Raw genomic sequence first — 13807 nt, 5'->3', positions numbered from 1 at the left:
AGTAATCAACCTTTGTGACTTCGGTTTTAACATAACAGGTGGCAGGCCTTGCATTTTGCCATGCAATTAATTCAGTATTTTGATTCAAGTAACTTCTGAGTCACTGTAACACTTTGGAGCTTCATGCAGGCAACTGAAGACCAGAGTGCAATTTACAGATCAGTAGCCTTAGAAATGTAAATTAACATAACAGATATATATTAACATTTGACTTGGCAAGAGGGCACAGGCATACACAATTTAATGGCTACAGCATTAGTGTTATGTCCAAGTCTGAATTCATGCTGCATCTTTCAAAGGATGTGATGCTCTTTAACGTATTAAGAGATGTACAGACAAACTGTTTTCCCCCCACAATGTTAGCTAGTTAACTTAGGATACTTGCCAGCTTATCATTTTCCACATTGCACCTGTCCTATTTTTTTAATACAGGCAAGATCTTATTGTACTTTCATATGTGTGCTACAATGCCAATTTGCATGCTTGTGTTAACTTGAACTGTTAGTGGTGAAGCAATATAGGGTGCAAAAGCCTGATTGTAAGTTGTCCCTTGAGACTGATCTCCAATTTTTCAGTCTTGCAGTCTGATGCCAGAAATTGGTACTGGGGCATACCTCTCAACTGTACAGATTTTAGCAGAATGTACAGATTTCTGCCTCATATTTTTGGTCTGATTTTCATAAAATTGTGGTTTTCTGGCAAAGTAGTAGCAAATCAGTTAAGACTGCAGTTAGAAAATAATGAAAGACATTTGAGTTTCAGACTTTATACCCTTCAGAAAATTCATGCTAATGCAAAACCTGCGATTCTATCAACTTACTTTGTAAGAGCAATGTTCAAAAATTGTCCCTATTTTTGGGCCTTTATTCCACTTCTGTTCATGTCTTTGTCCAGATTCCTTGCACTGAGAGGTTGACAGGTATGTTGCTGGCTTGAAAAACAAAAACAAACTTTCTACTATGATAAGAGAAAATGTCTGGGTCCTGTACAGTTTGCATACTCCATGTCAGACTTTTTGCAATACCTGGAAAGTAAAAGCACTGTCTATCTCATGTTGGAAGCAAACAGCAAAGGGGTTCTTGTTAGGTCAGTTGTTATTCCCTAGCAAATTGGTTATGGCTTTTGAAGAGCTTGGATGAGATATTTAAGTTTCTGTATTGTATAATCAGCATAATAGTTAAGTTGCTAGTAGCTATTTCTGACTTCACAGTACAATTTTCAGTAGAGTTTCCTTTTTTCCTTCCTTCTTAATCTTTTCATCCCTTTCTCAGGTGAGAAAAATCACCTGGTCACAGGAGGCCATTATCTAGACCACTATTGCTTCTGTATGATGGTATACAATCCTAACCCCTCCTTTTGGTAGCTCATATGTTCTGAGATACAAGGGTATGTAATGCCTTTCTTCAGATAATTCATGTTCCTGCACTTGTCTCATGAAGACTACCGCATACATGGCTTGACAGGGACCAAGCACATGCCCAGATTATTGTGGCAGACAGGGCAGCCTCCTTCTGCAATGTGACACCCTTGCACCAGTTTGGACTGCTACCATCCCCAGGATAGGTGAGCAGGTGTCAGTGTCACTCCCATCCTCCTCTACCTGTCACCTCCAGCCCCCAAGCCATTAAGCAACCTCAGGTAATATGAGTTGTAGAGAAGGCTTTTTTCCCTCTATGCAGTGAAGCTAGGTTGTTCTGATGTTGTTCTCACATGTCCTTTTATAGTTTTCCTGGTTTAATTCTTTCTCTCTCTCTCTCTCTCCCCCAAAGACATTCTGCTAGACTTGTGTAACCATGCCATGGATTTCTCATTTTCCTTAATTTATTGTTTGGTGTGTATTTATCTAATCAAGTGAATAATATCTTATTGAAAATAGATTGTAGATATATAAAAGTTGAGGCCAATATATGGCATTTAATTCCCTTTGTATGGCTTGAAGTGGTACATTTTTAGGTTTCTGATGTTTTAGTGATATTCAAGATGTATCAGATTATACAAGTTGGTAAATAATCTGTAAAGTGGTTGGCCAGTGCTCCCAAATTCCTGAAAGGGCTCAGACATGTTAGATGCAAGAGCAATATTATCAGGATCTCTACTCCAGCTGCCATTTTATAATCGTGACCCTTTCTATCCATTGAGAAACCAAACATACATAGTTTGCCATTTTACACAAGTATGGTACAACCATGTTTCAGATATTTTAAAAACAAAGAATAATGCTCACTACACTCTGTTTGCCTGATAATAAACAAGACTTATAAATTGCAACAAAAAAAACAGGCTTAAATAGTGGGAAGTATACTTGCTGTGTTCAATTCAAGTCAGTCACAAAAGGTAACCAAATGTTCCACAAAAAGAAATGAAGCTGTAACACAAACCGCTTTACTTTGCGAACTCTTATTCCAGTAAAAAAGAGTCAAAATCACCATAGAGTGTTCATTCGAACCTACTCATCCACTGGGCAATAGCTTGTAGAAAAAACACGCAGCCAGCATGTAAAAATAAATCCAAGCGTCCAGTAGAAACCACGTTTATTAAAATAATTAGAACACAGGGCTGTGTTCTAATTATTTTGACTCTTTTTTACTGGAATAAGAGTTCGCAAAGTAAAGCGGTTTGTGTTACAGCTTCATTTCTTTTTGTGGAACATTTGGTTACCTTTTGTGACTGACTTGAATTGAACACAGCAAGTATACTTCCCACTATTTAAGCCTGTTTTTTTGTTGCATGTTTCAGATATTGTTTGCATATGAGGATTAGTTTTACCAGCCATGTATGGCATTCAGCACTCATGTTGCATAGACTTCTTGCATTTAGGTGTATCACTTAATGCCCTTTATTATGTGATTACTTTTGATTTGGGGGATCATTGGTTTTGTCATAAAACCCCAAGTCTAACAATTTAATGACAATGGCTAGGGTTACTGCCATATGGCGTCTGTACTTTTGTAGAACGAATACAGTGCTAGACACATACAGTAGTGCCACATTGCAGCACAATATTGTGTGACATGGGATCCACAAATATGTATCAATGAACATGAGTCAACCATTATGCTCCTTAAGTGATCCTAAGTGAGTGGCCTTGGCTACATCAGACACTACAGGATGCAGGGCTTCAGTGTGGTTGCCAGGAAATGCAAAATGGTCATGTTTTTCCTGCATATGAACTTTGCGGAGCACTTGTTAGATTGTGCCCGCTGCACAATGTGGATGCTTGGCATCAGCTTGCCGGGATGGTGAGTGATGGCACTGCTGACATCGGTATGCCTTTGCACTCCCCACCTTCTATATCTGACTGGTCCAGTGCTTGGGCCACTATCCAAATCTGGATCAGCTGAATCATAGTCAGGGCTTTACCCTTCTCTTCCACACAGGCAGCATATGCATTCTTCTTAGTTTTCATGCCAGAAATGGAAGGAAGGAAAATTATTATAAAATGTTCCTTCGGGTATGCAGTGAGAATCAGAATTTTCAGAGTTGTAGGAATCCTAAGCGGATTATCATTGCCTTTTTCTTGGCACTGTTAATTTCTCTAAAATATTTCTTGCAATAAATTATAGCTGCACTCCTAAGTCAGATCATGCCATCACACAACTCTGATTTTTTTCCTTTTGTATCTCACCTTAAGTCATTAATTTAAAACAGAGTTTGAACAGTCAGTATAGTCTTTTTCTTTCTTGCTTTTTAAACAGCCCTTCAGGGCCTGTCAGCATAGTCCAAATTACATTACAGTAAGATGCAAAGATGCAAGTTTTTTTTTATATCACATAAAGAGAAATGAGTAACCGCAAAAAAGTAGTAATCTAATGTTTTTACACAGACACACAAACACAAACATGCCCACAGACACACACACACACACACATGCCCCATGATTATTAGTCATATTATGAGAAGCAGGTCAGCCCTTATAATAAATTCAATGTTCCACTTTCAGTCTTCTACAGAGTTATTTTATATATTCTGCTAAAATAGCACTACTTATGTCTGCTTGATATGACATATTGTTTCAACTTCCAGTATTTAGAAGTAAAGTTAACCTCGGTGTATAAAAGAATAATTTTGAAATGTGATATGTTCTTTCCCTACAGGAATTCTTTCATAGATATTTTGCGAGCTATACTTCTCTCACTTGAAGTTCTCATTGAAGATTATGAGCTGCAGATTAATGGCTTCATTTTAATAATAGACTGGAGTAATTTCTCCTTCAAACAAGCCTCCAAACTAACTCCATCATTCCTTAAACTAGCCATTGAAGGGTTGCAGGTAGGTGGCATGCACTGTTTCTGTTCCTTAGCAATTGGTCATTATTCAAAAAAAGCAGAAATATTTAAGAGCATTTGAAATATTGTTATGATTAATTATTTTATCAATATGCCTAGCTAATCTTTAGTAACCTGTGAGATAAAAGGGTTACGATTTTATATTGCCTTTTGTAATTAAATTATGTAATCCACTAAAGCTGTTCTTGTACTCTTATTGACAAATAATTTTCATTGTATCTTTGGATCATACAGTGTGCCTATCCAGCCATTCATCCATCCATCTATCCATCCATCCATCCACAACTCCTTTTTTCCCATTTTTGCACATGGGCTTGAGGTGTCACTTCAGTAGTGATGTCTGCTCATTTAAGAGATTTCCTACACTGGAACTGGGATGAATTTGATGACCTAAATTCATGGAGGTTATAAAGATGTTTTTAAATATGGGTTCCAGTACTTGGGGTCTTGATTCAGACCCACTTAGGCTGCTAATGTCTTACCTGGAGGTCCTACACTGTTTGATCTTTAGAACTGTCCATATCACTTTGAGATACGTGAATTTTAGCTGTGCTAATTTCCTTGGGGCTGGAATAGTCATATGCTATTAGCCAAACCAGAGTCAATCTCATATTGTGGCTTTGTTGTTCTGAGATCATACAAGTTTGAGGTAAGAAAATGTCCACTCATTCTCAAAAGATCTCAGACTTTTATTACATAAAGAAGCAGGAGTGTACCCCACATGGGTAGTGTACAAATGGCTAACAAAAACTACTTTTATTGGTAAAATTTAACCTTTTCCAATGTTGACTATTTTGTGTGTATTCTGTGGTATGATTATAGTAACTTTAGCTCTAGTTACTACGTGCTCATGTTCTCCTGTCGATTGTAGAGGAAGTTTAATTATACCTTTTCTTGATAATTCTGTTCTGGAATTGGATCTGTGTAACACGGAGAGTTATTGATGTACATCTATAACCTTTCATTTCTTAAGAGAAGTATTGAGAAGTGGCATGCAACCAACTTGAAGTAGCTTATGACACTCATGGATACCAGTATTGGTATAATTCTGGATTTTGAGCTCATCACTGATATGGTTCTAAAACAAATGTTAATTGTTTTTTAGTGATATATGATCAAGGGTATTACTATATACTGTTTCTCTATGATCTATCTGCCATCTTTTACTTCTGGAATACTTGAAGACCTACTGAGAGTCTCCAGCATGCTTCCTAATTGGTTTGCCTCCTACCCCTCTGTGTATAATTAGAGGCTAGTCCCTGTGGTTAATTCCTGTAGTGCCTACTCTCTGAGTTTTGAGGTCCTGCAGGGTTCTGTTTTGGAGGCGATCATTTTACCATGCACTAGCATCCACTTTATGATTTGGTTAGGCAGAAAGGGTTATGTTATCAGTATTATGCTGATGGTACCCCAGCTTTAACTTTACTTTCCACTGCAGCATTGAACTGCTAAGACTCAATAGTGGACTGTGTGCTAGGCATTCTTTCTTCCATTACAGTAAATGGCCTTAAACTCCCAATCCAACCTAAGCAACTACCATGGTCTTCATGCTACTTAAAGGTCCTACACAGGAAATACTGTTGTTCCCAAAATCATCTGTCATGGTCAGAGTTTGGAGTTGTATCTAAGGTGTGCAATCCCAACATGATTCTGAATGACCAAATACTTTTTTAGGACCAGGCAACTGTCATCATTGTTTTTGATGATAAGTGCATTTTATTAGTTTAGTTATTTAAAATTTTTTACCTGGTTTAGAACATTGATCCACTTGAACCATTTTCAGCCTAGCCCAATATACATAAAACAAAAAGTTTCAATAATAATACAAAAAAATGTAAATGCAAAATTTGCTAAACCAATAATAAGTACTAAATAAAATGAGTAGCTTTGTAGTTAACCGACAATAAATGACAACTTAACTCAATCAGTAATATAAAGTAAGCATTTTATGATATATACAATATTTATTTTAAGTTTATTCTGACATCTGTGTGTGTCTATATAAATGCTTCTTGGCTGCATCCCAGAGTAGTTATTTTGTAATAGAAGGTAACCAATTGTAGTAAACAGGAACATCATCATATGAGCAATTATTCCTGGTTTCTTTGTTTTGCTGACTGTTTACAGTGCTTTTGTTATTTAGCTGAACATAAATGGGACAGCATGAAGTCTACAATTTTAATGTTGATATTTTAACTATGAATACATTTTAATTTAGTTTGTTAATTGCATGCATATGTGCAAAAATGCACTGTGTTTCGGCTACAACAGTTTGTCTAGCACTTAGTGCAGATGAGTAAGGCTATGCAGTGTTAACAAGCTACTTCCTGTAGGACAGGGTTTCATTCCCTCAGCCTTTGTTTATGACATTAGGAAGACACCAAGTCACTTCACCAAAGAGTACTCCTGGGCTGCTTCTGAAAATGGATGATTGTGTCCCATGGGCTGTCTCAGGCTGTTAGCAAATCTGTTACACATTTGAATTTAAATCCCTGCACCCTTCACATAGCTGGTAATTAGTTCATCATCTACTATTTGACTATGAATACCAACAGGTCTCTTGTAGTTTACAGAATTGCCAGATGCATTTTTAATATATGGGACTTTCAAGGGAAGAGAAGTTACTGTTACTCATGCTATGTCTATTTTCAATGTGAGTGTATCCTGCTGTGTTTGACAAATATCTGTCAGTGTTTTTGCTGTAAATGTTGAAATAACTTTTAAAGTAAAATTCCATCATGTCCTACAGTTTAACAGTTCTTAGGTAGCATTTCTCCCTACAGAATAGTTCCAGTATTGTGTAGGTACCAGAAACTTGCTTGTGTTTTATAAAACTTTCATTACCTTGCCTTGGAATCAAAGGCAGGAAAAGCCCACCTACTTTTTTTAAACTTACCTTCTCACATACTTTGCAGTGGAATTTGTCTCCACCTGCATGATGCACTATAGACACAGAGAAATCTGTAGTTTATGCTTTCAGGTACTGCTGTCAATCTTGGATAAGCAGTTTGTCCTGCTGATGTCTGGAGCACAGAAGCTAAAGAAAGCTGTGGAACTGTTTTCTACTGTCTTTATTCCCGAGATTAGGGGAACTTAACATGTTTCTTTCATAGCAAAACAAAGCAATTAGATCAATCAGGGGTTTAAAGGCAGTTGTCATCTGTTCTGAAAAATTTACATTAGCAGCATCATGAAATGCTAAGCTTTAAATGCTGGTTATTTATAATAGTTTATATATTAAGATAACTTAAATGCAGAATCAAAGATTTCTGTGACATTTAGAGAAAAGTCAGAAAATAGTTTTTTCTTGTAAAGTATCAACATATTTACCATTTTCAACCCCCCCCCCCCCCCCCACACACACACACACAAATAGAGAGGACAGATCTGGTGAAATCAGGGCTGCTCTGCAGAAATCAGACAGATGGCAACCCTATCAACTAGGTGCACTGATATTGCTTATAAAAAGGATATATAAACAAGTCTGGACCACTCAGATGTAAGAAAATCCCTATTTGTTTTATAAAAAGCAACTATGAAAAATGATGTGATAACAGAGTTTAAAAATCTAAGGGATATGTTTCTAGAAAGAGGGTATCCAGGACATTTTATTGACCCTATACTTACAGATGTTCTTAATAAATGGGGTGACACCTATATACCATTATTAGGTACTGGTGGTGACAGATTAAATAATGAACCTAATGATATGATAGTTCAGGATCAACCTAATTTCCAACAGGCTTGTGTAGTGCAATATAGTCCTTTGTATTCTCAGATCAAAGGAATTTTGACAAAAAACTGGAACATCTTTAAAACAAATACTGAGATATTCCGTATATTGGGTGATAAACCCATATTTTCCACAAAGGTAGGACTTAATATGAAGTCCTTGTTGGAGACAGGTCATGTTTCCAACAATAGACAGGACAAAAGATGTGGAAGTAAACCTTGTGGTAGGTGCTCCTATTGCTCCTATATACTGCAAGATAGCTCTATTGCCCTTGATAATCAAAATAAAAGTCATGTTTTTTTAAAAAGTGATAATTGTTGTTCTAGCAAACTAGTGTATATAGCTAGGTGTAGTACCTGTTCTTCCTTTTATATAGGGAAGACAGAGAGAATGTTCAAGTCCAGGATATATGAACATCTTTATGATATTAAAAACAAGAAATATACCAATGCATTATACAAGCATAGTATTTTATGTACCAACTTTACATGCTTTAAGTTTGGTATACTTGAATTTGTAACAGTTGAAGCGAGGGGTGGAGATTGGCAAAATGTGATGTATAAAAAGGAGCTATTGTGGCAACTAAGGCTAGCTGCTGATTATCCACCAGGACTCAATGAGCATATTACTATAATGCCCATTCTTAAAGGAAAGGCAGGGTTAGTTTAGTAACATCAAAGTAATTTGTAAGAACATTTGTGGCTATATATACATATTTTTTGTATGATGAGCTCATACTGTGATGGACTAGTATTTTATATCACTTGTGTTTTGAGAGTATTTGATTATTTGCTTTATTTGTTATTGTGTAAAATTATTTTATTTTAATTTTAACTAACTGGTGTTTATATATTCATGAGCAGTGATTTTTCATTGACAGAATTGGTTGGATTAGAACCAATGACTAACCAGCAATATGTATTTAAACTTGAAATTTTTAATGGTATTTTGTTCCGAAGAAGTCATACTAGTCGATGAAAGCACTTAACAACTTTGGTTTATTATTTTTAACATTAAAATAGTACTGTGGACTCGCAACGTTGTGCTCCCTTATTTTACTTGGGGTTTTTTTGGAGCACTTTGAGCACTATTTATTTGGACGTAGTTTACAGGATTGCCAGATGCATTTTTAATATATGGGACTTTCAAGGGAAGAGAAGTTAACTGTTACTCATGCTATGTCTATTTTCAATGTGAGTGTATCCTGCTGTGTTTGACAAATGTCTGTCAGTGTTTTTGCTGTAAATGTTGAAATAACTTTTAAAGTAAAATTCCATCATGTCCTACAGTTTAACTCAGTCCTTAGGTAGCATTTCTCCCTACAGAATAGTTCCAGTATTGTGTAGGTACCAAAAACTTGCTTGTATTTTATAAAACTTTCATTACCTTGCCTTGGAATCAAAGGCAGGAAAAGCCCACCTACTTTTTTTAAACTTACCTTCTCACATACTTTGCAGAGGAATTTGTCTCCACCTGCATGATGCACTATAGACACAGAGAAATCTGTAGTTTACTCTTTCAGGTACTGCTGTCAATCTTGGATAAGCAGTTAGTCCTGCTGATGTCTGGAGCACAGAAGCTAAAGAAAGCTGTGGAACTGGTTTCTACTGTCTTTATTCCCGAGATTAGGGGAACTTAACATGTTTCTTTCATAGCAAAACAAAGCAATTAGATCAATCAGGGGTTTAAAGGCAGTTGTCATCTGTTCTGAAAAATTTACATTAGCAGCATCGTGAAATGCTAAGCTTTAAATGCTGGTTATTTATAATAGTTTATATATTAAATGCAGTATCAAAGATTTCTGTGACATTTAGAGAAAAGTCAGAAAATAGTTTTTTCTTGTAAAGTATCAACATATTTACCATTTTCAACCCCCCCCACACACACACACACATACATACACAAATAGGGAGGACAGATCTGGTGAAATCAGGGCTGCTCTGCAGAAATCAGACAGATGGCAACCCTATCAACTAGGTGCACTGATATTGTTTATAAAAAGGATATATAAACAAGTCTGGACCACTCAGATGTAAGAAAATCCCTACTTTTTTTATAAAAAGCAAAGTGTTTTTATCCTATAAAAATCAAAAACGACTTCCTCAGAGTTGAAAACACAGCCAGAAATCAGTCCCTTAAATTACATTACCCTTCAATCATCAAAGTAATTCATTACAATGTATTTAAACACATTTAGTCACAATCAAAAATCATTATAGGTTCATAGGCTAGTACTAGGCTAACTGCTCTCGTGAGCCATTTTAAGCCTAACCAGTTATCCCCTGTGAGATTCAAACCCTTTAACTTGTGTTTGCAAGGTAAACACCTTAACCATTAGGCCACTCTTCCAAGCCCATTTATATTTCATTTCATTCAATTATATTTCAATAGTAATTTGAAAATGTGCAATACAAAGTTTAACATCTACAATATCTAAATATGCATAACACATATTCATTATTAAATTCAAACTTTAAAAATTAGTAACTGAATATTATTAAAATTTTTCTTAAAAGACAAAACAATAATAAGAGCTATAAAATATTAGCCCTGTGCTTCAGCATACTAGTGTTAGAAATTCAACTTCAACTGCCAAATCAATTCCTTAAATTCCAGTAGAGTTTCAGTATATCACCCCCCTCTCTTATTTTGATTTACCTTGCTGATTATAAAAAAATAAAATTTATTAACAGTTAATTGCTTGTCTACTCAGAGTATTAGTAGCTTTTTTCTTCCTAATGTCATAAACATGTTCATTTAGCCTGTCTTTCAACTTTCTAGTGCCCTTTCCCACATAAAAGGCCAGATATGAGATACAGGTTGCTAGACAAACTATTCCAGTTGTCCCACAGTTAAACATTGCAGAGCACGCTATAGATTTGCCATAATAAATGATGTTAACATATAGACAGTCATTCACAAATCTACAAAACTTACATGCAACACACTTACTCATCTTTCTATTTCTTCCTACTGCCAGTTCAATATTTGGCACAGTTTCTCACCACTTTTTAATATTTCTACCTCTTCTAAACACTATAGTAAAAGCAGGCCCTATTCTTTACTTTAAATCTTCTGTAAAGACTATGTCCCAGGTATTCTTAACTACATTCTTATAGTTATGGGTGTCTATACCAAATGGCAAAACTAAGGTAAATTTTTTATCCCCCAAAGCATTACGCACAACGTTATCATTTCACGCTCCTTGGACTCATAACGGGGGTTCAAGTCTACCACATCTACCTTCAATAATTTCTTTTTTAACCACATCTAAAAGGTGCTGTAGATATCCTCTTTCTTTAAACATTGTCAGTATTAATTCAATCTGCGCAAAAAAAAAAAAAAAAAACAGCTGCCCTCACTAATGAGCCTGGATGCCTGTACCAATTTTTCTGTAACAATGGCTCATTGTTGGTGTGTTTGGATGACAACTATCATAATGCAATTATACACACTAGAAAATATATCCTTTCTAAATAAATTAGACATACTTCACCCAGTCACTAAATCCTTCCCTAATGTTATTATCTAAATAAGTAATGTCACAGAGGGATGACCAAAAAGTAAATTATTTATTTATTTACTTATTTACATTTGTTTACCAGGAAATTCTGACTAGACACGTCCTTTTTCAGTGGAGGCCCGGGGAGAAAAGCTCCTCAAGTATAATAAGAAAACAATAAAATGGAGAATGTTACAATGTTACAATAGTAGAAGATTAAATCTCAAAAAATCAGTAGTGTTTTCCAAATAATTAATAAAATAATTAATAAAAATACTCAACTGAGTAGCACTTTCTTTCTGTAGAATCAAGATGTCATCTGAAAACATGAAATAAGCATGCACATTAGCAGTGTACTCAGACTAGAAATACATACTTATCTTCTCAGGCTGCCAAGACCACATTAGCATAAAGGGGACACACGTAGCCCCCATGGCCACCCCTCCTATTTGATGATAGTACTCACCCTCAGAGAAGACAAAATTGTTATTTAACACCAAATCTAAAAAATACTCCTAGACATTCATTCCCTGATTAGAAAATTCATCATAATTGACCATCATGTTGTAGAATTCCTCTAACCCAACCTGATATGGTATATCTGAAAACAAATTAATAATATCCACTGTAACAAAAACTGTATTATCCAGGAAATCAGTAGATCTTATTATATCCAGCAGGATCCAGTAGTTATGTAAAATGTGGATTTTTATAAGATAACAGAAGTTTAACACATCTGTCTATATAAATGTCAAGAGCTTCCATCTTGGAGAATTTAGCAGCTGCAGTTGGTCTCAAAGGGGGATCCATTACGTTTTTTATGAATCCTGGGAATGCCAAAAATAGCTGGGATCATGGTGTTCTTAACAGTCACAAAATCAAACATCAGATGTTCGATATAACCCTGTAACAACATATCATATTAACAATAATCAACTCTCCTATATGCAATATTAATTTCTTTTATAGACACCCTTGAATGAGTGGCTTCTTCTGATAATAATTCCATCATTTCTGCCAAGTAACCCATGGAATCCGTGATAACTACTCTTTCTCCTTTTTCTGGTTTTATAACACGTACATTTTTATTGTGGACCAGATTGTCCAAGGCTGAATGCTCATCGGTGGATAAATTGTCTTTAAATATTTGTCTCTATGAAGAAATACTTCTAAATAGCTGTTCACAGAACTTCTCAAACACCACTACTATTGGGTGTTAATGAGGAATAAAGATACTTTTCCCTTTAACAGCTATACTCCTTAGCTCATCCCTCTGTGGCTTTGTGATGTAAAAACAACTTTAAATTTAAATAGCTTTAATTGCACCAGGGTCAAAGCCACATCTAATTTCAAGTTAGACACAAGAGTAAAGCTCTTCATTAACAGTGACTGCACTCCTTTGTCTAAAGTCATGGAGCTTAAATTAACTAGTTTAAAGTTAACTGAAATAATGTAGTCTTCATCTCAAACACCTTCATGAATTATGTCCTCCTGTCCTTGCCTCTGTTCATTCCCTGATGACTGACAAAGTAGCCATTCAAGTTTTGCTCCTGTGATAATGAGGCATGGGACAATTTACAGTTCTTCTGGATCTTTTCAGTTGGGGGTTCCTCTAAAAAACAGCTTAATCTCAAGGTGAATCATTGATATGAGTATCCATATGATTCTCCATGTTATATTGTTCAAAGCCCAACTTACCGGTGTGCCGTCTCAGTGATGCCAAAGGTAACGGATAAACCTTTTTACCTTCATATTCTTGAGAGTCTCTAACCAACTTTCTCACCTTAAAATCCTTATTCTGGGTGACTTTCTACTGACCTTATGAAATAACCCAGAATAATTATTCTTATAGTTCCGAAAAAGGAGATCATCACAAATATGGTGGTCAAGGGCTTTGATGACCTTATCCAGCCTGGCTATTTTTCTTGTGTATGTGTGTGTGTGTGTATATATATATATATATATATATATATATATATATATATATATATATATATATATATATATATATATATATATATGGGATCCGGACACATGCTCGACTAGCATATGTCCGAATCACAAAACATCGAACACACATACACGAATGTGCTTGACATCGACAAGCGCTTCCATGTATGTGTGCCTGTTTCGTAGATCGGACTACAGTCCAGGTAAGGGAAAATTCCCTTTTCCCCACTGTAGTGTGATCTTGGAGTGAGAATAACAAAGTAGGGGGTGTGGGTGTTCAAGGGTCCAAAGCCCCCCTGCAAAAACATAGATTTTTTTTTTTTTTGGAACCACACA

General features: G+C 35.7%; 1 protein-coding gene across 1 annotated transcript in view; it reads left to right on the top strand.

The window, feature by feature from the left end:
* The window catches only part of CLVS1 (clavesin 1), a 668120-nt gene that overhangs the window by 182954 nt on the left and 471359 nt on the right, over window positions 1–13807 (top strand). Inside the window, exon 3 of the mRNA XM_044065477.1 lies at window positions 4095–4269. Within this exon, the coding sequence (XP_043921412.1) occupies window positions 4095–4269 (175 nt within the window). The remainder of the gene's footprint in view (window positions 1–4094; window positions 4270–13807) is intronic.

The sequence above is a fragment of the Protopterus annectens genome, chromosome 3.part0, assembly GCF_019279795.1.
Source record: "Protopterus annectens isolate FY-2018-M chromosome 3.part0, PAN1.0, whole genome shotgun sequence".
Classification (NCBI taxonomy): domain Eukaryota; kingdom Metazoa; phylum Chordata; order Ceratodontiformes; family Protopteridae; genus Protopterus; species Protopterus annectens.
This window is presented reverse-complemented; position numbering and strand designations above follow the sequence as displayed.